The sequence below is a fragment of the Pelophylax lessonae genome (genome assembly GCF_965119305.1).
Source record: "Pelophylax lessonae genome assembly, chromosome: 9".
NCBI classification, from domain to species: Eukaryota; Metazoa; Chordata; class Amphibia; order Anura; family Ranidae; genus Pelophylax; species Pelophylax lessonae.
Window position 1 is genome coordinate 257191690 of NC_138776.1, and position 21353 is coordinate 257213042.

At 43.2% G+C, this 21353-nt stretch overlaps 2 protein-coding genes across 2 annotated transcripts in view; both read left to right on the top strand.

The window, feature by feature from the left end:
* LOC309564402 (uncharacterized protein) overlaps window positions 1-21353 on the top strand; it is an 880901-nt gene that overhangs the window by 113423 nt on the left and 746125 nt on the right.
* The window catches only part of LOC309563410 (uncharacterized protein), a gene marked incomplete at its 3' end in the record, with an annotated part of 173873 nt that continues 160420 nt past the window's right edge, over window positions 7901-21353 (top strand). The window contains exons 1-2 of the mRNA XM_082267804.1: window positions 7901-8558; window positions 8811-9443. Of these exons, the coding sequence (XP_082123930.1) occupies window positions 8112-8558; window positions 8811-9443 (1080 nt within the window). The 5' untranslated portion in view covers window positions 7901-8111. The remainder of the gene's footprint in view (window positions 8559-8810; window positions 9444-21353) is intronic.

Consider the following 21353-nt stretch of genomic DNA (forward strand, 5'->3'; position numbering starts at 1 on the left):
CAGTACCTTCCTGCATCTCATAGACCTCTACAGTATCTTCCTGTGTCTTGTGGACCTCTACAGTACCTTCCTGCATCTAGTTGACCTCTACAGTACCTTCCTGCATCTTTTAGACCTCTACAGCACCTTTCTGCGTCTCGTAGACCTCTACAGTACCTTCCTGCATCTCGTAGACCTCTACAGTACCTTCCTGCATCTCGTAGACCTCTACAGTACCTTCCTGCATCTCGTAGACCTCTACAGTACCTTCCTGCGTCTCGTTGACCTCTACAGTACCTTCCTGCATCTCGTAGACCTCTACAGCACCTTCCTGCGTCTTGTAGTCCTCCACAGTACCTTTCTGTGCCTCGTAGACCTCTACAGTACCTTCCTGCATCTCATAGACCTCTACAGTATCTTCCTGTGTCTCATAGACCTCTACAGTACCTTCCTGCATCTCGTAGTCCTCTACAGCGGTTTATAAAACAGGATTAGGATTAGTGGAAAATGTATTGAATTTCAAAAATAGCGTACCTTATCTGGTACACTTTCCACTAATACTAGAGATTTTATTCACAGTTGTGGAGGACTATAAGATGCCACCAAACGGGCTGCAGTTTTCATATTCTCCACTAGGTGGTGAACTCACAGAGTACGAGCGTACAGAGAAGAAGTGATGTCAGGTACAGGGAGGAAGTGATGTCACTTATAAATAGGAAGTTCCAGGTGAAAGGTAAGCTGGAGGGAAGTAGAGAGGAGACATTGCTAGAACTGGCATCAGAGAAGGTAATAAGATATTATTTTATATTTACATATAGTAATCCCCCTGTTACAGTGGGGAAAATGATGATTTGATCCCCTGCCGATTTTGTAGGTTTGCCCACTTACAAAAAAATGAAGGGTCTCTAGTTTTTATCATAGGTGTATTTTAAATGATAGAAACAGGATATCTACCTTTGATCTTCGTTTGAAGCTACTAGCTACGCCATATAAGAGGCCTACTTGTCTGTGGTTTGTATGCTATCCTCCTCAAATTACTCTCCGCTACTGGCCTTGGAATCTGTTCGTTGTTTTGTGAGTAGGTCCTTATTCAATATAAATATTGGGAAAGAAACAGGATATCAACCAAAAATCCAGAAAAAACACGATACAAATATTAAAAATGTGGTTGCAGTTCAGTGAGTAACATAAGTATTTGATCCCCAAGCAAAACCTGACCTAGTACTTGGTGGAGAAACCCTTGTTGGCAAGCACAGAGGTCAGACGTTTCTTGTAGTCGGTGACCAGGTTTGCACACATCTCAGGAGGGATTTTGGTCCACTCTTCTTTACAGATTTTCTCTAAAGCCTTGTAGACACGCATCGAAATTCGGCCGGGAATTTTCGTCCGACGACTGATCTGCCGATTTTCGGCTTGTTAGTATGATGCTTCCGACTCCGACTTTTCGGCCGAAAAAAATCTGGTGTGCAGGCTATAAAATTTTTGTCTGCTGTCAAAACACGGCCGATTTTCATGCAGTCAGTACAGATTTCGACAGGGAAAAATCTGATGAGTAAGTCTGGGCATGCTCAGAGAAGAAAGAACACAAAGAAAGCAAACAACACATGACATCACTTCTGAAGTAGAATTTTGTCGTGCGGGAAAATTCGTGTGCAGTCTAGGCACATTCCAACCAACAAAACACCACTCTGGACATGACGGATGACCGGTCGGCGGAAATTCGTTGCGTGTGTACTAGGCTTTACTCTTTAAGGTTTCTTGGCTGTCGCTTGGCAACTCGAAGTTTTAGCTCCCTCCATAAATTTTCTATAGGATTAAGGTCTGGAGATTAAGACCACTCAATGACCTTAATGTGCTTTTTCTTCTGCCACTCCCGTGTTGTCTTGGTGGTATGTTTTGGGTCATTGTCATGCTAGAAGACCCATCCATGGCCCATCTTCAGTGATCTGGCTGAGGGAAGAAGGTTATCATTCAAGATTTTGCAATACATGGACCTGTCCATTGGCCCCTCAATGCAGCAAGTCGACCTGTACCTTTAGCAGAGAGAGAGCCTCAAAGCATCATATTTCCACCTCGGTGCTTGACTGTAGTGAAGGTGTTCTTAGGGTCATAGTCAGCATTTTTCTTCCTCAAAACACGGGGAGTTGAGTGAATGCCAAAGAGCAAAATTTTGGTCTTATCTGACCACAGCACTTTCTCCCGATCCTTCCCTGAATCATTTAGATCAGGGGTGTCCAAACTGTGGCCCTCCAGCTGTTGCGGAACTACACGTCCCATGAGGCATTGTAAAACGCCGACATTCACAGACATAGCTAGGCATATTGAGAATTGTAATTCGTGAACAGCTGGAGGGCCATAGTTTAGACACCCCTGATTTAGATGTTCGTTGGCAAACTTCAGACGGACCTGTACGTGTGCCTTCTTGAGGGACGTTACGGGCTCTGCAGGATTTCAATCCATGGTGGTGTATTGTGTTACCAATGGTTTCTTTGGTGACTGTGGTTGCAGCTGCCTAGAGATCATTTACAAGCTCCTCCCGTGTAGTTCTGGGCTAATCTCTCACTTTTCTCATGATCATCCTTATCCCATGAGGCAAAATCTTGCAGGAAGCTCCAGACCGAGGACGATTGATGGTTATTTTGTGTTTCTTCCATTTGCGAATAATCGCTTCAACAGTTGTCTCCTTCTCACCAGAGGTGTGTTTTGGTTTTGTGCTGCCCTAGGCAAGACTAAAATTGGACACCCCCCCTTCTCCTCCTTTGTAAATACGCCCCACCCCTTCCTGTTTAACAGATGCGACTCCCTCCAAAATTGAAGGACTCCAAGTCCCAGCAAGGGCCCCTGAGATCTCATGAGGGGGGGAGGAGGGTTAGAGGGGGTGGGAGAGAGAGAGAGAGGGGGGTGGGTAAGGGAAGGTGAGGGGGAGATGAGAGAGAAAGAGGGTGGTGGGAGAGAGAGAGGGGGGATGAGAGAGGGGGGAATGGAGAGAGAGAGAGAGAGAGAGAGAGAGGGGGTGAGAGAAAAATATAGAACCATTTATTTAACTGTCCATCCAGAGCCTCTGGTTTATAGACCGGATACATCCTAAATATAGAACCATTTATCCAACTGTCCATCCAGAACCTCTGATTTATAGACCAGATACATCCTAAATATAGAACCATTTATCCAACTGTCCATCCAGAGCCTCTGGTTTATAGACCAGATACATCCTAAATATAGAGCCATTTATCCAACTGCCCATCCAGAGTCTCTGGTTTATAGACCGGATACATCCTAAATATAGAACCATTTATCCAACTGTCCATCCAGAGCCTCTGGTTTATAGTCCAGATACATTCTAAATATAGAACCATTTATCCAACTGTCCGTCCAGAGTCTCTGATTTATAGACCAGATACATTCTAAATATAGAGCCATTTATCCAACTGTCCATCCAGAGCCTCTCGATTATAGACTGGATACATCATGAATATAGAACCATTTATCCAACTTCCATAAAGCTGTCTTGAGGTTGTACTGAAGGGAGAGGTGAGCGGTGCTGGGAATTCTGGGACATTATTCAGTAACAGACAAGAGATGTGTCTGGATGGTGACTGTATCATTGTGTGTGTCAGGTTCCTATAAGGTGTCAGGATGTCACTGTCTATTTCTCCATGGAGGAGTGGGAGTATTTAGAAGGACACAAGGATCTCTACAAGAACGTCATGATGGAGAATCAGCCGCCCCTCACATCACCGGGTAAGAGGAGACTTTATTGTAAAGGAGAGAGCAGTACGGAGGATCCACCTAGATCCCCCATCATCTGATAAACACATAGAAACAATGTATTCAGTCAGTGTGTGTGTTTCCTACAGATGGATCCAATAATGGGAACCCACCAGAGAGATGTCCCAGTCCTCTGTATTCCCGGGATTCCATACAGGAAGATCAAAACTATGCCCACTGTTATCAGGTTGGTTGGATGGAGCACCTAGAACACGAATGTGACCCAACAATGAAAGACAGTGTGTGAACCCTACAATATATTTTATTTGTGCTCTTGCATCAATAAAACTTATATTTGCCAACCATTTCTTTGGTTTAGGGTGACGATCCGATAGATATAAAAATTGAAGTTAAAGCAGAAGAAGAAGAGACCTATGTGACGGGCCATCAGTCCATGGAAGAGGGCACCATGATGATGCCAATTAAAGATGAGGAATCTTTTCATGTTATGATGGAGAATCAGCCGCCCCTCACTTCACCGGGTAAGAGGAGACTTTATTGTAAAGGAGAGAGCAGTACGGAGGGTCCACCTAGATCCCCCATCATCTGATAAACACATAGAAACAATGTATTCAGTCAGTGTGTGTGTTTCCTACAGATGGATCCAGTAATGGGAACCCACCAGAGAGATGTCCCCATCCTCTGTATTCCCGGGATTCCACACAGGAAGATCACACCATCCCTCACCATGAGCAGGTAGATGACTATAACTCAAGAGTGACTCCAGACTGTATGAGTTCATGCCCATCTATGTAGCCTGGTGGTCCTCACACTTTGTTTATTTATTATTCTGTTGGTTTAGTACCAAGAACAGATATATATGAAAGTTGAGGTTAAAGAGGAAGAAGAGGAGGTGTCTTTGATGATTTATCAGCAGTCTACAGAGGAAGTTGGGCTGATGGCGAAAATTAAACAGGAGGATTCTTCTCTATACATCACCAAAGGTAAGTGACACTAAATAAAGTAAATAAGTAATGAGCACTAAATACAGAAACTGCTCCAGTATAAAGATTGATGATTGAGGATATGCAGAATTTCACATTGTCAAGTTAACTTGAAATACAGAAAGTATTCCAATTTTCTTTTTGCTTCTACAAGTATAGGGTATGTAGTTTTGACAAAACTCCCCAGTTTCTGGTAGGATGAGACTAATATACTGTATAATTGGTTAACCAGGTGAGTTAAGATGCCAGTTTAATATGAAAAACATAATCTTACCCGCCAGAAGAATGCTACCAGAATAATGAAGTCTTTGTTAAAGCGGAGTTCCGGCCATGAAAAAAAAATTCTATAAAAATACCCCCGGGACAGTCAGGGCTAGTACATTCCACAATGGATACCCTCTGAACTGTCCCGGTGTAACTTGAGAATTACCTACCCCGTGAGAAAAACCTACCCTCGTCACTTCCGGCCAGGAACAGCTGAGCAGCGCAACACTGCGCATGCTCACAGCCCCGGATACCTAATGAAAGAGCTGAGGACCTGACTAGTGCGCATGCGCACTAGTAGGAAATTATCGCGGTGTCCGTGAAAAAACCAACCCACGCCACGCTTACATTAAAACAAGTGTGCTGCAATATAAGTCCTCTCCGCTCCTGTCCCTGTCACTCCCCTGATCTTGGCTAGTAAATATAAAAGCGGGTCTCGGCTCCATGATTTATGTTCTCATACACCCGCCGCCGCTTTTATATTTACTAGCCGAGATGAGGGAAGTGACAGGGACAGGAGTGGAGATGACTCGTATTGCAGCACAGCTGTTTTAATGTAAACGCCGAATTACATACAGTGCCGTGCAACCGGAAGTGACGAGGGTAGGTTTTTCTCACGGGTAGGTAATTCTCACGGAACACCGGGTCACACTTACCTGCAAGAAGAAATACTTACCTTTTAAAATTTCTTCTCCAGCGCTGCCATCTCGGATGTGAGCAGCTGAAGCCAGCGCGATCCTCTTCCGTGTCCTCTTCTCCCAGAATGCGCCTGCACCGGCCCTGCTCGTCACTTCAGGTGCAGCGCCGCATTCCTCCACAGCTTCTGGGCATGCCCAGAAGCTGTTTAGCAGGGAATGCGGCGCCGCACCGGAAGTGACGAGCGGGGCCGGTGCCGTCGCATTGATTCCTGGGAGCGATGACGTTCAGCTCCCAGGAATCATTGCAAACCGGAAGTGACGGCGCGGGCCGCGGCCGCTGAGGGAGGAAGTGGAAGGAAGGTGAGTATATTTTTCAACAATAACAAGGTAAGTAAAAAAAAAAAATCGTAACTATCCATTTCCTTTTCAGGTGACGAAAAGCTAGCGGAAGGCCACAAAATTGATTATGTTGATTTTGTGGCCGGAACTCCGCTTTAACCACTTGCCGACCGCCGCACGGCTATTTACGTCAGCGGTCAGCCCCTCACAGGCAAAGCGACGTAGGGCTACGTCACTAGCCTGTTGAGGCTCTAGGGAGCGAGTGCGCGCCGCCGGAGGCGCGCTGCCGCGCGTTCACGGACTCTTCCGCGCGTGTGCCCAGCGGACCCGATGTCCGCCGGGCACTCGCAATTCTCCGTTACACCGGGAGAAAGGCAGGCGGCTAGTGTAAACAAAGCCACCTGTCATTCTCCCCTGTGTAAGAATGGAGATCATACGGTTCTACTATGTAGGACCGTTGATCATTGTTCTTACACATCAAGCCACAGCCAATCACAGTTAGAAACACGCCCCTAGGGACACACTTAACCCCTCCCTGTCAAAAAAAAGTTAACCCCTTCACTGCCAGTGTCATTTTTACAGTAACAGTGCATATGTATAGCACTGATTACTGTAGTAATGTCACTGGTAACCCCAAAATTTTAAAAAATGTCAGTCAAGGGTCCGATCTGTCCGCCCCAATGTCGCAGTCCCGCAAAAAAAAAACGCAGATCGCCGCCATTACGCGTTAAAAAAAAAAAACAACAAAAATGACAAAAATCTTTCCCTTTGTTAGTAAACGCAATAACTTTTGCGCAAACCAATCAAAATACGCTTTTTGCGATTTTTTTTTTTTATCAAACATATGCAGCAGAAAACAAATTGGCCTAAAATGTTAAAAAATTTTGATTTTTACATTTTTTTGGGGGGAATTTCATATAAAAAAGTGATATTTTTGCACAATTGTCGCTCTTTTTTTTGTTTATAGCGCATGATCAAAAAAATCGCACAGGTGATCAAATACCACCAAAAGAAAGCTCTGTTTGTGGGAAAAAAAGGACGTCAAATTCGTTTGGGTACAGCGTCGCACGACCGCGCAATTGTCCGTTAAAGTCACGCAGTGCCGAGTCGCAAAATAGGCCCTGGTCAGGAAGGGGGTAAAATCTTCCGGGGCTTAAGTGGTTAAATAGCTACATAGTTGGTAAGGTTGAAAATAGAGAAAAATCCATCAAGTTCGACCATTTACTATTTATCACACTGCCAATCAAATTAGGAGATACTATACACCATATGAAAGGTCCATCTCTGTTCCTTAATATAATGTCATGTTCCCAACAAATGAGGAGGAGAAACTGTACAACATATATGAAAGGTCCATCTCCATTCCTCAATGTAACGTCATGTTCCCAACATATGAGGAAGAGATACTGTACACCATATGAAAGGTCCATCTCCATTCCTCAATATAACGTCATGTTTCCAACAAATGAGGAGGAGATACTGTACACCATATGAAAGGTCCATCTCCATTCCTCAATATAACGTCATGTTCCCAACAAATGAGGAGGAGATACTGTACACCATATGAAAGGTCCATCTCCGTTCCTCAATATAATGTCATGTTCCCAACAAATGAGGAGGAGATACTGTACACCATATGAAAGGTCCATCTCCGTTCCTCAATATAATGTCATGTTCCCAACAAATGAGGAGGGGATACTGTACACCATATGGAAGGTCCATCTCTATTCCTCAGTATAACAATGTCATCAATGCACATTGTTTCTCAGTGTGCTCTAGTAAGTTTGGATGTCTTGTATATTTGTCCGGAGTTGTTAATATTTTCATGTATGACCGATGAAGCCAGAAAGTGAAAAAAATTTTTCTATTATTTGACTTTTGTTTTCTAACAGAAGAAGACCATGTTGGTTGTACCTCGGAGGGAGATCTCATTTCATCTCTAGATTGTAATGCAGAAAATGACATTGCACAATATTCTCCAGGAGAAAACCTTGTCTCTCAAAATATACACCACAGATCCTATTGTTTGGAGAAATTACGTGATCCCTCTATCCCTGAGGAATCTTCTGATCCATCACATACCGTTACGTCAGACCTCTTTATAAAATCTGACGGGGTACATTCATCAACCAATCTGTCAAATCCTAAGGAAACTTCTCTAAGTCATGAAGGAGTTCACATGGCTGACAGTCCTTTGTCATGCTTGGTGTGCGGGAACTATTTTGAGACCAAGTCTGAACTTCATATACATCTCATATCTCACACCAGTCCGACCTTTTCATGTTCCGCGTGCGGGAAAACTTTCACGGAGGAAAGCAAGCTTCTTGTGCACCAGAAGATTCACACAAGTCAGGGCCCTTACTCATGTTCAGACTGTGGGAAATGCTTTAAAGAGAAAGGGGAGATTTTTATACACCAGAAAGTTCACACAATTGAGCGTCCTTATTCATGTTTAGAGTGCGGGAAATGTTTTACTATGAAAAAAAAACTTCTTACACATCAGAGAATTCACACAGGCGAGCGCCTGTATCCATGCACAGAGTGTGAGAAATCTTTCACTCAGAAAGGAGAGCTTCTTAGACACCAGAGAATTCACACAGGGGAGCGTCCTTATTCATGCTCGGAGTGCGGGAAATGTTTCACTGTAAAAGGAAGCCTTCTCAGACACCAAAAAAATCACACAAGTGAGCGTCCTTGTTCGGGTTCAGAGTTGGGGATGTGTGTCTCTGTTAAGGGGATGCTTCTTACACCCCAGGAAAGTTACACAAGCCTGCGTCCTTTTTCATGTCCAGAGTGCAGGAAATGTTTTACTAAAAAAGGAAACCTTCTTAGACACCAGAGAACTCACACTGGTGAGCATCCTTATTCATGTTCCGAGTGTGGGAAATGTTTTACTAAAAAAGGAAACCTTCTTAGACACCAGAGAACTCACACTGGTGAGCGTCCTTATTCATGCTCCGAGTGTGGGAAATGTTTCCTTCAAAAATACTCCCTTAGTATACACCAGAGAACCCACACGGGCGAGCAGCCTTTTTCATGTTCAGAGTGTGAGAAAAGTTTCACCAGCCATTCAAAACTTATTCTACACCAGCAAATTCACACAGGTGAGCTTTATTCATGTTCAGAATGTGGGAAAAGTTTCACTCAGAAAGAACGCCTTCTTCAACACCAGCGAATTCACACAGGTGAGTGTCCTTATTCATGTTCAGAGTGTGGGAAAAGTTTCACTACCAAATCACATCTTCTTCAACATCAGAGAATTCACACAGGTGAGCATCCTTATTCATGTTCAGAGTGTGGGAAAGGTTTCACTCAGAAAGGACAACTTCTTCAACACCAGAGAATTCACACAGGTGAGCGTCCTTATTCATGTTCAGAGTGTGGGAAAGGCTTCACTACCAAATCACATCTTCTTCAACATCAGAGAATTCACACAGGTGAGCGTCCTTATTCATGCTCGGAGTGTGGGAAAGGATTCAACGATAAAAAAAACCTCCTTATACACCAGCGAGTTCACACAGGCGAGCGTCCTTATTCATGCCCAGAGTGCGGGAAATGTTTTGCCGACCGATCAAACTTTCTCAATCACCAGAGAATCCATACAGGTGAGAATCCATTTTCATGTTCTGAGTGCGGAAAAGGGTTTTATGATAAAAGACGCCTTCTCGCACACCAGAGAAGTCACGCGGGTGAGCGTCCTTATTCGTGTCCAGAGTGCGGGAAATGTTATGCTGACAAAGCAACTCTTCAAAGACACCGGAGACTTCACATAGGTTAGCGTCCACATTCATGTTTCTGAGTGTGGAAAAGGTTTTAGTGAGAAAAGAAGCCTTCTTACCCGCGGAGAATTCACACGGGGTGAGCATTCTAGAGTGTGGGAAATGTTTTACTCAGAAAGGACATCTAAGGGGACTTTAGAGAATTTGCTCCCGCTGATTCTGGTGACAAGTGTACTGGGATTTTATACAGGATTGTTTGTGTAGGCCATAGAATAAATGTATGATAAACTGTCGTTTTTAAGGGGGTAGATCCATGGAAAAAGGACATTCAGTTCTAGTGGGAGTCGGATTTACGCAAACATCGGGTTGATTCTTCTATTTGTAGAGGAGAGCAGACAGCTATGAGCAATCGGCAGTATTTGATCGCTCAAATCTCAGTGTTAGAGCCGGCGGGGGACAGATGCAGCTTCCGACCCCCTACTTCTCTTTTAAAACTTAGTTTGCCCTATCCAGAGTGGGGACACCCTAAGGCAGGAAGTGTAATACTGTTGGATCTCCGGGGGGGGGAAATAAAGAGAAAAAAAAGACTAAAAAAGAAAACTTATGCAGGCACCACATTTTTTGGGTTTAATACTATTTTATGTAACGACGAAAAAAAAAACGGGACACAAAAATGTAACTATTGCTTTGATCCATAGGGGGTGTGTACATGTGTGAGGGCTAACCTAGTTAAAAGGTTGATTTTTTCTGTAGAACGATATCTGGGCTTACACTAAAGAATTTGGTATTACTGCTTCTGGATTTTAGCCAAGTAAGATGTTTCATAAGTTTCTCAAAAAGTTTAATATGTTTCTATATGATATGTTCTATAAGTCGTTGTTTAGTCTCAATACATCAGAACCGACCGTTGTGTTCTCTCTTTTGTACTTTATTGTTTTTGGCTGTTATTCTGTCTTGGTGTGATATGAAAAAAAAATAAACTCTACTGAAGCTCCGTCCTTTTCTGAGTTCGAGCTACTTTATGACTACTTTACTTTCCAACATGGTGTCCCCATTCTCCATAAATGCTTGAAATTAATTTCCATGGCTTAACCACTTTAACGCTGCTCACTGTGCTGCTACTGCTGCACAGTGGCTCGTTATCGTCTGGCGACGTAGGTTTACGTCACCAGACATTCCCCTCTCTCGGCGGGGTGCGAGCGCCGCCGGAGGCTCGCTCCCGCTGTATTCAGTCACAGCGGGAGTCGGGCCAGGGGAGGAGAAGCAGCGATCACCGCTGCTCTTCCCCGATCGTCGGGGATCGAGTGTGGAGATCCGCCCGATTGTGTAGACAAAGCGGGCGGATCTCCTAAGTGACAGGCAGGGTCAGATTGCAGGATTCAGCATAGCTGAACCTACGATCTGTCCCTGTGTCACTCAGTCACCTCCCCCCCCACACATGTTAGTAAGCACCAGGCATACATTAACCCCTTGATCACCAATAAAAGTTAACCCCTTCCCTGCCAGTGTAATTTTTACAGTAACAGTGCATATTGATAGCACTGATTACTGTAGTAATGTCACTGGTACCCCCAAAAGTGTCAAAAATGTCAGTCAAGGGTCCGATCTGTCCTCCGCAATGTCGCAGTCCCGCAAAAAAAAATCGCAGATCGCCGCCATTATTAGTTAAAAAAAACATAAAAATGACATAAATTTCCCGTAGTTAGTAGCTGCGATTAACTTTTGCGCAAACCAATCAAAAGACGCTTATTGCGATTTTTTTTTTTTTTTACCAAAAATATGTAGCAGAAAACAAATTGGCCTAAAATGTAAAAAAAATTTGATTTTTAAATTTTTTTTGGGGGGGGGGAATTTCATATAAAAAATGTGAAAAGTATGGGGGCTATCCCCTGCACTTACTAGATAGTGACCACCTTTTGTTCTCTTATAGCACGTAGGTTTGTCTACTTTTCTCATGACTTAACCCTAGATGTTTTAATAGCATTGAGGGCTGGGTATCCACCTGCTACAGTTGACCTCCACTTTTCAACTATTATTTGTTGTAAAATAGCCTTCACTATTGTACCACTTCCATTGTTATTTGTCTTTGTTACTCTCTAATAAAAATCTATTGAAACGAAAAAATGTGAAAAGTATTGTTATTTTTTCAAAATTGTCGCTCTTTTTTTGTTTATAGCGCAAAAAGTAAAAATCGCACAGGTGATCAAATACCACCAAAAGAAAGCTCTGTTTGTGGGGAAAAAAATGACATCAATTTAATTTGGGTACAGCGTCGCACGACCGCGCAATTGTCCATTAAAATAATGCAGTGCCGAATTGCAAAATATGGCCTGGTCAGGAATGGGGTAAAATCTTCCGGTCTTAAAGCAGTTAAAAATACGCTCATTGAGAATTTTTTTGTCAAAGACATGTAGCTAAATACATTTTGGCCTAAATATATGACAAAAATTGAATATATTGGATATTTTTTAACTGTCAAAGTAGAAAAATATTGTTATTTTTTCGAAATTTTCAAATTTTTTTTATTAATATCGCAAAAAATAAAAAGTGCAGAGGTGATCAAATACCGCCAAAAGAAAGCTCTGTTTGTGGGAAAAAAAGGATGTAAATTTTCGTTTGGGTACGGCATTGCATGACCGCGCAATTGTCAGTTAAAGTCGCACAGTGCCGAATCGCAAAAAGTGGCCCAGACGTAAGACAGCAAAATCCTGCGGTGGTAAAGTGGTTAAAATCTATGTCCAACCACATTTTTTTTGTGAAGTGTGAGTTTTTCGGCCATCTGGGGTTCCAGTTCAGTGAAACCCGTGATAGAAGTCTATCCTTCCTCATAAAAAGCTTTTGGATGGACGTTCCTCTCACTGTCCATCCAGTGTTTGTTCTTGTCTCTGCTGCCCCAATTATATCCATCCTGACACAACTACGTATATTTGAGTGTGTACATTTTCTACTCAATGGCACATGAATTATCTCCATCAGTGTCTTAATGATTATTCTCCTTAGTCTATTAGTGATTATCCCACCAGGTAATGGTTGAAGGTTTGTTTTTGGTTTCCATCCGCTACCAACATACCTGAGAATTTTACCTGCTCCGACCATAAGCAGCCACGATCAGCTCTTTGACTGAAGAATCGAAACACGTTGCATATCCCACCATTGGGGATTTACTATTCAAAGTCAAACAATGGAAATGCTACCATAAATCTTTCCCCGGGTTTGGATGAATTGGTATATAGCTTGTTTGGCTGTACTTCTCCTGTGGATCACAGGAGTGCAGTTCGTTCTCCACTCTTGTGACCTGTTTTCAGCAGACAGCGGGCCGGTCCAAGCTGGGGCAAGATCACGACAAAAAAATTGTGATCCACCCACAACCATATAAAACTTAATTAATTTTATTGAGTATAGGTTAAAAGTCCTCCAATTAATGGAGATGTTGAATATAAGAACAATACACAGCATAAAAATCACATAGAATGAATTGAATAACCCAAGGATCAAAGATAAGGGAAGCTTAGGGGTAATGCCCCAATGACCACCAACCAAGGAAGCCAGATGGCCAGACTCAAGGGGATGGGACCCCACAGGATTATAGGGCCACCTATAAGTGCCCACCAGAGCTACCTATCAATGCCGGCTATCAGTGCCACCTATCATTGCCCACCAGAGCCACATATCAGTGATGCCTATCAGTGGCTCCTATCAGTGCCCATCAGTGCGGCATATTAGTCCCTCCTTATCAATGACACCAAATCAGTGCTGCCTCATCAGTGCCCTTTAATGCTCCCTCATCAGTGATGCCCATAAGTGCCCATCAGTGCAGCCTCATCAGCGCACATGAGTGAAGGAGAAAAATTACTTTCCCACCATTGGGGATTTACTATTCAAAGTCAAACAATGGAAATGCTACCATAAATCTTTCCCCGGGTTTGGATGAATGGGTATATAGCTCGTTTGGCTGTACTTCTCCTGTTGATTACAGGAGTGCAGTTCGTTCTCCACTCTTGTAAACTGTTTTCAGCAGACAGCAGGCCGGTCCAAGCTGGGGCAAGATCACGACAAAAAAATTGTGATCCACCCACAACCATATAAAACGTAATTAATTTTACTGAGTATAGGTTAAAAGTCCTCCAATCAATGGAGATGTTAAATATAAGAACAATACACAGCATAAAAATCACATAGAATGAGCTAATAACCCAAGGATCAAAGATAAGGGAAGCTTAGGGGTAATGCCCCAATGACCACCAACCAAGGAAGCCAGATGGCCAGACTCAAGGGGATGGGACTCCACAGGATTGGCTCTGGTAATTTTATTCTATCCACCCACAACCCTGGACCGGCACCGGGCTCAGCCTCTCAGCAAGCTGCTGAGAGCCTAACCCAGCCACTCCTGCCTCCTCCTCAGCCCAGTGAGCATGTAGAGGGGGGGGGGGCAGAGCAGAGAGCTGGTGACCACATATCAGTGATGCCTATCAGTGCCCACCAGAGACACCGATCAGTGGCTCCTATCAGTGTCACCTATCAGTGCCCATCAGTGCTGCATATTAGTCCCTCCTTATCAATGACACCAAATCAGTGCCGCCTCATCAGTGTCCTTTAGTGCTGTCTCATCAGTGACATCTATCAGTGCCCATCAGTGCAGCCTCATCAGCGCACATCAGTGAAGGAGAAAAAATACTTAAAAAGTATATACTCAAGTATAAGCCGACCCAAGTATAAGCCGAGGCCCCTACTTTTACCACAAAAAGATGGGAAAAATGATTGATTCGAGTATAAGCCTAGGGTGAGAATGCAGGGTGGCAGGCATGGTACAGGAGAATGCAGGGTGGCTGGCATGGTACAGGAGAATACAGGGTGGCAGGCATGGTACAGGAGAATGCAGGGTGGCAGGCATGGTACAGGAGAATGCAGGGTGGCTGGCATGGTACAGGAGAATGCAGATTGGCTGGCGTGGTACAGGAGAATGCAGGGTGGCTGGCATGGTACAGGAGAATGCAGGGTGGCTGGCATGGTACAGGAGAATGCAGTGTGGCTGGCATGGTACAGGAGAATGCAGGGTGGCAAGCATGGTACAAGAGGATGCGGGGTTGCGGGCATACTAGTGCGGCTGTGTTTCACTTACCTGTTCCAGAGGCGCCTTAATTTTAAAAATGGTGCCGCCCGGCGCCGACACGTCATTGCGCACGCGCCGCCGCCGCTTGGGAAAGCTGGTATACGTTCGGCTATTCCCGCCCTGTCCCGAGCGGCGGCGGCGCATGCGCGGTGACATGTATACGCCCGGCGGCGCCATGTTTAAATCTTAAACACGTCGGAGCGGCCAGGAACTTTTTTTTTTTTTGTTGACTCGAGTATAAGCCGAGGGGGACGTTTTCAGCGCAAAAAAATGTGCTGAAAAACTCGGCTTATACTCAAGTATATACGGTATTTATAAAATTTACTGACAGTAACTAAGAAATCCTATTTTTTGTTTTTTCAAAATTTTTTGGTCTTTTAAGGAAAAAAAATAAAAAACCAGCAGTAAATAAATACCACCAAAAGAAAGCTCTATTTGTGTGAAAAAATGATATGATGAAAAAATGTCATATGGGTACAGCAATGCACGACAAGCAAGCTGAAAATTGGCCTGGACAGGAAGGGGGTCAAAATGCCCAGTATTGAAGCGGTTAATTGTAAAACAGTTGTGTGTTTTTATGTAATCGGCCATTATATTATATTATGTACTTTATGGATTTGATTATGTGATATAATGTGATAAAATATGTTATGTATACTGTAGGTACTGAAACATGTTTTGTCTGTAAATTTCCATGGGAATTTGTCTTTTTGTTGATGCAGCCATATGTAATCTAGCTACTGGAAAAGAAAACACATGAAAACATCCGTTATGCGCAATTTTTGCATTTTTTGGGGGGGTTTTTTGCGCCTTCATTGACATCTACTGAGGCCAAAATGAGCGACTGTGTCTCAAAAGAAGCTTGTGTACTTTTTCAAGAGTAAAGCTTCAAGCGACATCACTCTCAGGTGTGAAGAGGCACCACTGAATATAATGGAAAATCATTATCAAGCGTTGATTGCTATAAAGATTCTCAGAAAGCTTCAAATCATACTTCAAATTGCTCAGGAGGTCCCTATGAATTACAGATGTAGGTCAGTCACTGCCAGGATGTACCTTCCTGCATCTTATAGTCCTCCAAAGTACCGTCTTGCACCTCGTAGACCTCTACAGTACCTTCCTGCACCTCGTAGACCTCTACAGTACCTTCCTGTGTCTCGTAGACCTCTACAGTATTTTCCTGTGTCTCGTAGACCTCTACAGTCCCTTCCTGCATCTCGTAGACCTCTACAGAAACTTCCTGCATCTAGTAGACCTCTACAGCACCTTCCTGCATCTTGTAGTCCTCTACAGTACTTTCATGTGCCTCGTAGACCTCTACAGTACCTTCCTGCATCTCGTAGACCTCTACAGTAACTTCCTGCATCTAGTAGACCTCTACAGCACCTTCCTGCGTCTTGTAGTCCTCCACAGTACCTTCCTGTGCCTCGTAGACCTCTACAGTACCTTCCTGCGTCTCGTAGACCTCTACAGTATCTTCCTGTGTCTCGTAGACTTCTACAGTACCTTCCTGCATCTCGTAGACCTCTACAGTATCTTCTTGTGTCTCGTAGACCTCTACAGTACCTTCCTGCATCTCCTAGACCTCTACAGTGCCTTCCTGCGTCTTGTAGTCCTCCACAGTACCTTTCTGTGCCTCGTAGACCTCTACAGTACTTTCCTGCATCTCGTAGACCTCTACAGTATCTTCCTGTGTCTCGTAGACTTCTACAGTACCTTCCTGCATCTCGTAGACCTCTACAGTATCTTCCTGTGTCTCGTAGACCTCTACAGTACCTTCCTGCATCTCGTAGACCTCTACAGCACCTTCCTGCGTCTTGTAGTCCTCCACAGTACCTTTCTGTGCCTCGTAGACCTATACAGTACCTTCCTGCATCTCATAGACCTCTACAGTATCTTCCTGTGTCTCGTAGACCTCTACAGTACCTTCCTGCGTCTCGTAGTCCTCTACAGCGGTTTATAAAACAGGATTAGGATTAGTGGAAAATGTACTGAGTTTCAAAAATAGCGCTCCTTTTATCTTGTACACTTTCCACTAATCCTAGAGATTTTATTCACAGCTGTGGAGGACTATAAAATGCCACCAAACAGGCTGCAGTTTTCATATTCTCCACTAAGTGGTGAACTCACAGAGTTCGAACGTACAGAGAAGAAGTGATGTCAGGTACAGGGAGGAAGTGATGTCACTTAGAAATAGGAAGTTCCAGGTGAAAGGTGAACTGGAGGGAAGTAGAGAGGAGACATTGCTAGAACTGGCACCAGAGGAGGTAATCAGATATTATTTTATATTTACATATAGTAATCCCCCCCGTTACAGTGTGGAAAATAATGATTTGATCCCCTGCCGATTTTGTAGGTTTGCCCACTTACAAAAAAATGAAGGGTCTCTAGTTTTTATCATTGGTGTAGTTTAAATGATAGAAACAGGATATCTACCTTTCGTCTTCGTTTGAAGCTACTAGCTACGCCATATAAGAGGCCTACTTGTCTGTGGTTTGTATGCTATCCTCCTCAAATTACTCTCCGCTACTGGCCTTGGAATCTGTTCATTGTTTTATGAGTAGGTCCTTATTCAATAAAAATATTGGGAAAGAAACAGGATATCAACCAAAAATCCAGAAAAAACACGATAAAAATATTAAAAATTGAGTTGCAGTTCAGTGAGTAAAATAAGTATTTGATCCCCAAGCAAAACCTGACCTAGTACTTGGTGGAGAAACCCTTACAGTGCCTTGCGAAAGTATTCGGCCCCCTTGAACTTTGCGACCTTTTGCCACATTTCAGGCTTCAAACCTAAAGATATAAAACTGTCATTTTTTTTTTTTTGAGGAAATAAACAACAAGTGTGACACAATCATGAAGTGGAACAAAATGTATTGGATATTTCAAACTTTGTTAACAAATAAAAAACTGAAAAATTGGGCGTGCAAAATTATTCAGCCCCTTTACTTTCAATGCAGCAAACTCTCTCTAGAAGTTCAGTGAGGATCTCTGAATGATCCAATGTTGACCTAAATGACTAATGATGATAAATAGAATCCACCTGTGTGTAATCAAGTCTCTGTATAAATGCACCTGCACTGTGATAGTCTCAGAGGTCCATTTAAAGCACAGAGAGCATCATGAAGAACAAGGAACACACCAGGCAGGTCCGAGATACTGTTGTGGAGAAGTTTAAAGCCGGATTTGGATACAAAAAGATTTCCCAAGCTTTAAACATCCCAAGGAGCACTTTGCAAGCGATAATATTGAAATGGAAGGAGTATCAGACCACTGCAAATCTACGAAGACCTGGCCGTCCCTCTAAACTTTCAGCTCATCAGAGATGCAACTGACTGATCAGAGATGCAACCAAGAGGCCCATGATCACTCTGGATAAACTGCAGAGATCTACAGCTGAGGTGGGAGACTCTGTCCATAGGACAACAATCAGTCGTATACTGCACAAATCTGGCCTTTATGCCTTTATACCCATCCATGGCCCATCTTCAGTGATCTGGCTGAGGGAAGAAGGTTCTCATTCAAGATTTTCCAATACATGGCCCCGTCCATTGGCCCCTCAATGCAGCAAAGTCGACCTGTACCTTTAGCAGAGAAACAGCCTCAAAGCATCATATTTCCACCTCTGTGCTTGACTGTAGAGAAGGTGTTCTTAGGGTCATAGTCAGCATTTTTCTTCCTCCAAACACGGGGAGTTGAGTGAATGCCAAAGAGCTAAATTTTGGTCTTATCTGACCACAGCACTTTCTCCCAATCCTTCCCTGAATCATTTAGATGTTCGTTGGCAAACTTCAGACGGACCTGTACATGTGTCTTCTTGAGGGACCTTGTGGGCGCTGCAGGATTTCAATCCATGGTGGTGTATTGTGTTACCAATGGTTTCTTTGGTGACTGTGGTTGCAGCTGCCTAGAGATCATTCATAAGCTCCTCCTGTGTAGTTCTGGGCTAATCTCTCACTTTTCTCATGATCATCCTTACCCCATGAGGCGAAATCTTGCAGGAAGCTCCAGACCGAGGGCAATTGATGGTTATCCATGGATGGTCTTCCATTTGCGAATAATCGCTTCAACAGTTGTCTCCTTCACACCAAGATTCCCACTGATGGTCTTGTAGCCCATTCCAGCCTTGTGCAGGCCTATGATCTTGTCCCTGACATCCTTTGACAGCTCTTTAGTCTTTGCTATGATGGTGAGGTTAACGGAAGAAAAAGATTCTGTGGACAGGTGTTTTTTTCTTTATACATTTAAGAAATTATTGTTAGGAGCACCTTTTTAAATTGACAGGACTAATCTGTGTACCACATGCTGTAACCAGTCTTTGGGGGACACAATTATTGTTGATTGGTAGGGGGTCAAATACTTATTTTACTCACTGAACTGCAACTCAATTTATAACAATTGTATCGTATTTTCTCTGGAGTTTTAGTTGATATCCTGTCTCCATCATTCAAAATACACCTATGTTAAAAATTTTAGACTATTTGTTTCTTTGTAAGTGGGCAAACTTACAAACTCTGCAGGGGATCAAATAATTAATTTCCCCACTATATGACCGTCCTCTTCCTCCATAATCACTGTGATGTCTCTTATTGTTTATGGATCAGATACATCCTAAATATAGAACCATTTATTTAACTGTCCATCCAGAGCCTCTGTTTTATAGACCGGATACATCCTAAATTTAGAGCCATTTATCCAACTGTACATCCAGAGCCTCTGGTTTATAGGCCAGATACATCCTAAATATAGAACCATTTATCCAACTGTCCATTCAGAGCCTCTGGTTTATAGATCAGATACATCCAAAATATAAATCCATTTATCCAACTTTTACTTAAGAGCCTTTGGTTTATAGCAGTTACTACCTGAAATATGTACAAATCACAACATGATCTCGTAACAATGGAAGAGGACTCTGCAGATGTTATTTATTCCAGTACAGTCCAGATAATTCTCAGTTTATTATCTGTCTACAGAGAAGAGAGTCCCATATAGATAACACGACCCCCTCAGAGAGGATGGAGGAGGACCAAAGTCAAATAACTGAGCGGATATTAGACCTCACCCTGGAGATCATCTACCTGTTGAACGGAGAGGTGAGGAGGATTCTAGGAGGTCACAAGACGACGATCTATTAAAAAAAAAAAACACAGACCTGACCAGAGAGGTGAGAAGGGTTTTGGAAATATTTACTTTTATTTTATAGTTAGCATCTCTTTGTTCACAGGGTTATGAAGTAGTGAAGAAGACACGTAGTAAACCATTGAGCAGTCTCCATGTATCGCCTCAACCTCCATCTTTGACACATGGGAAGAAAAATAAGCAGAAAATTCTGGAAATCACCCAGAAGATTATTGATCTGCTGACAGGAGAGGTGAGCGGTGCTGGGAATTCTGGGGCATTATCCAGTAACAGACAAGGGATGTGTCTGGATGGTGACTGTATCATTGTGTGTGTCAGGTTCCTATAAGGTGTCAGGATGTCACTGTCTATTTCTCCATGGAGGAGTGGGAGTATTTAGAAGGACACAAGGATCTCTACAAGGACGTCATGATGGAGAATCAGCCGCCCCTCACATCACCGGGTAAGAGGAGAATTTATTGTAAAGGAGAGAGCAGTACGGGGGGGCCCACCTAGATCCCCCATCATCTGATAAACACATAGAAACAATGTATTCAGTCAGTGTGTGTGTTTCCTACAGATGGATCCAGTAATGGGAACCCACCAGAGAGTTGTCCCCGTCTTCTTTATTCCCGGGATTCCACACAGGAAGATCACACCATCCCTCACCATGAGCAGGTAGATGACTATAACTCAAGAGTGACTCCAGACTGCATGAGTTCTATGTAGCCTGGTGGTCCTCACATTTTTTTTTTTTTATTATTCTGTTGGTTTAGTACCAAGAACAGAAATATATGAAAGTTGAGGTTAAAGAGGAAGAAGAGGAGGTGTCTTTGATGATTTATCAGCAGTCTACAGAGGAAGTTGGGCTGAAGGCGAAAATTAAACAGGAGGATTCTTCTCTATGCATCAGCAAAGGTAAGTAACACTAAATAAAGTAAATAAGTAATGAACACTAAATATAGAAACTGCTCCAGTATGTAGATTGATGATTGAGGATATGCAGAATTTCACATTGTCAAATTTAACTCCATGTTCTTCCATAATGAGGAGGAACTACTGTATACCACATGAAATGTCGGTCTCTGTTCCTCAATATAACGTCATGTTCCCAACAAATGAAGAGGAGATACTGGACACCATATGAAAGGTCCATCTCCATTCCTCAATATAATGTCATGTTCCCAACAAATGAGGAGGAGATACTGTACACCATATGAAAGGTCCATCTCCATTCCTCAATACAACGTCATGTTCCCAACAAATGAGGTGGAGATACTGTACACCATATGAAAGTTCAATCTCCATTCCTCAATATAATGTCATGTTCCCAACAAATGAGGTGGAGATACTGTACACCATATGAAAGTTCAATCTCCATTCCTCAATATAATGTCACGTTCCCAACAAATGAGGAGGAGATACTGTACACCATATGAAAGGTCCATCTCCATTACTCAATATAATGTCA